The sequence below is a fragment of the Lucilia cuprina genome, chromosome 6, assembly GCF_022045245.1.
Source record: "Lucilia cuprina isolate Lc7/37 chromosome 6, ASM2204524v1, whole genome shotgun sequence".
Taxonomy (NCBI): Eukaryota; Metazoa; Arthropoda; class Insecta; order Diptera; family Calliphoridae; genus Lucilia; species Lucilia cuprina.
This window is the reverse complement of record NC_060954.1, coordinates 29,527,293-29,530,478: the sequence shown is the minus strand read 5'-3', so window position 1 is coordinate 29,530,478 and position 3,186 is coordinate 29,527,293. Positions and strand designations below refer to the sequence as shown.

General features: G+C 30.1%; 1 protein-coding gene across 1 annotated transcript in view; it reads left to right on the top strand.

Annotated features, from left to right (window-relative positions):
- LOC111683479 (zwei Ig domain protein zig-8-like) overlaps positions 1–2,611 on the top strand; it is a 174,536-nt gene extending 171,925 nt beyond the window's left edge. Inside the window, exons 5-6 of the mRNA XM_046954033.1 lie at positions 2,242–2,355; positions 2,429–2,611. Coding sequence (XP_046809989.1) covers positions 2,242–2,355; positions 2,429–2,481 — 167 coding nt within the window. The 3' untranslated portion in view covers positions 2,482–2,611. The remainder of the gene's footprint in view (positions 1–2,241; positions 2,356–2,428) is intronic.
- The last annotated feature ends 575 nt before the right edge of the window (positions 2,612–3,186 follow it).

Below are 3,186 nucleotides of genomic sequence, written 5' to 3'. Positions count from 1 at the left end.
TTGCATATAGGATGTTTAATATCCTTTTATTATGTTATTTCGTATCTTGTGTACCTTTATAGTTGTAATAAATACTTCCTGAATGAGCTGGCGCTGTCATGACGATATGTTTTCCGTCCATAGCTCCTATGCAGTTGGGTAAATTCTATGTGTGCAAAATCTCCTCCGATATAGCTTTCCATTTATCTGCAGTAGATGGTGTCTATAAAGATATAAACAAATTAGTTTTTGTCTAAACAATTCTCAGTTAATTGTACCTTCAAAAACTTCGGTTGTAATACATTATAATTGGCATTAAAACTACTGGAACTATTAGCGAAATTGTATTGAATGGTATACGGAATACAAACTGGAGAGATCTAAAACTCTCACCTGTTGTCAAGTAATGGAGTGTAACCGCTGGACGTTCGGTGGACAGAAATGGGTCGACGGAATCTTGTAGTTTGTTTGGTTATAAGCGGCTTAACTAGATTTAACTAAAAATAATATTAGAATGTTTTTTATAGCACAGAAACTTATCAAGTAATCGAAATCTTCTGCCTTCATACGTAGAAAGTTCTGATAGAGTGTGGGGGTTTCCAAACGAAGCTCTTTCAACAAACTTGCGCAACATCCTTTCGTCTTTGTACCCAGTCACGTACCCATACCCTTTCTTCTTTTTCTTCTTCGAACAGAAGAACAGAAACAGCTCCACAGCATAAAAGAAGAAAAATTTCATCATCTTCCATTTTTAAAAAATATTTTTCTGTTTGTTGAAACAATTATTTGACTAGCATATATTTTTTAATGTGAACGGGCGGCAAACAAGTTATTCTTTGTTTATGTTTTTAGCTATTTGACAGCTGTTTCGTGAAACAAAAAGCGGCATGAGGTAAACATAAAACCAACGTATATGTTTGAAAAAACAAGAGTATAACTGTTTGATTCAAATATTTCATAGGTGTGAACGAGTTCTGCGTAACTCCAGCAAATATGTAAGAATCTTTCTCTCCAAACTTCAAAACTTTTAGCGAAAATTCGTGGCTTATAGCACTTCAAAATATTTTTCATCACTTAACTTTATATTTTATTATTCTTTTGCACACTTTAAATATATTTAATAGCCCGAAAAGATTAAATTTTTTACAAGCGAAAAAAATTTTTTGACATTTAATTTTGGTGTTGAAATTAAAACTGAAAAAAACAATGTTGTAAATTTTCGTATGGTACAAGAAAAAAATATTTCAACTAAATTATTTATTATTTCAATATTGCAGATTAAAAAGCAAAGACACATTCATATATAATGTTTATAGATAAATTATGTTGCAAAATATTTAAAGGAATCTTTTAAAATGTAATTTTTTCAATATTTTAAATCCGAGTTTTTATGTTGGTTTGAGAATTCTACTAATACATTCTTAGAGTTAGGTACCGACTGACAGTAGACATAGGTACTTTTTTGCAGCGTTTCACTTCTTAGTGTTCAGTGGTTACTAAGTCCTCCTTTACATTGAACATTTTTCCCCCAGGGCTTTTCTCAATTTTCTTTTAAATGCCCTTCGTAAAACCTTGAATGTTTACCTTGAGACCTTTAAGGCATGCATGCTTTTTGAAATTATAAGTGTAAGAGTTACCATTTTTCACAATTCTTAATTTATTGTTATATATATTGTATAAATGTATAAATCTATTTCTTTAATATTCGTTATATTAAATATTGTTTTAATTGTTTAGAAAATATTCATATAAAAAATTATGAAAAAAATACTTTAAAATACATATTTTTTCTACTACTAGCTGTATGTTTTAGTTCTTTTTGTAGTTATATATTTTTCATTAAAGTTAAAATAACATTTTAATACTCATACAATTTAATAAAATAAATTATTTTTAAATTAATTGAAATATTAAAAAAATTGCAAATGGCAACACTAATTCATGTGTGAGTTTAGTCGCACACGATCTTTACGCTGTGAGAGCCGAATAGAAATAAAGCAACTAGCAACATCTCGAACATGAAGGAAAAGCAATGTCGAAAAAACCCTCAAATTACGATTCGTGCTTCCCTTCTTCTTTCCCCCCTTTGTCTACAAACTCGACATTAGCACAATTCCTTTGGCACAATAGCCCCTGCTGCTGCAATAAGCATGACTAAATGTTGTTAGTTTTTGACAGCAGACATAGGTTTTGTCATTCTCAGTTTTATTTCCATGTATACCTATTCTGTAGTAACTAAAATTTTTTAATTGTGTTTTGCAGATTTTCAATCATCAGAACTAACCATTTCAAGGACAAGGCGTGAACATTCAGGAAACTACACGTGTGTTGCAAGTAATACTCAGCCTGCAAGTGTGTTGGTACACATATTTAAAGGTAATATTTATTTATTTTCGTGTCGAATTTTTATGTTTAGCTTAAAATAAAACTTAATTTAAAAACATTTTAGAAATAAACTTTTGCTGCTGTTGTCCTGTTGTTTTTGACCCTGGTATCAGATAACGCGGCTCAATTCTTTTGAAAAATGTATAACTCAGTTTCAAGTTTCGAATTTATTTACAACTAAGGAAACCTCAAATATGCTATTAAAAAGGAGTTTTAAGCTCTTTAACTACTCAGTAAAAAAGTAAAACTCAAATAATCCTCAAATAAATATTTTTTTTAATATTTTTTTAATTTTTTTAAAACTAAAACGACAAATTTTGACACATTTCTTTCAATGTCAAATTTAATTGCTATACACTTATTAAAAAGGCTGTAATGAGTGTTAAAGTTGTTGTTATTAGTATATTCCTAGAGTTTAGTAAATTGTATATACAATCAAAACAAGCTAATTTACCTTTACCAGTATCACTCAGATTTGTGGAAAGTTTTAAATGCAAAATCTTTTAGTATTGAAAAATAAAGTTTGTAATGTATTGATACTAATATAATCATCAATGTGATTTTCAGAGGAGGTCCTATTATGTTTTCCTGTGGCAATTTTGGTAAAAAATTTGCTAAATCGTTCGAGGACAGCTGCTCTCTGCAAAAGCGGAGATCTACCTGGAGAAAACCTGGGTAACCCGGGAGATCCGGAACCTTAGAAAGACTTTTCCCAAATCATTTGGGATGAGTATCGTAATAAACTTGGTGCATAAAAGAAAATCGTACGTATCGAAGATAAAAAAGTTCCTATCCAAAACTCATGTTCAGCCGGAAAATATG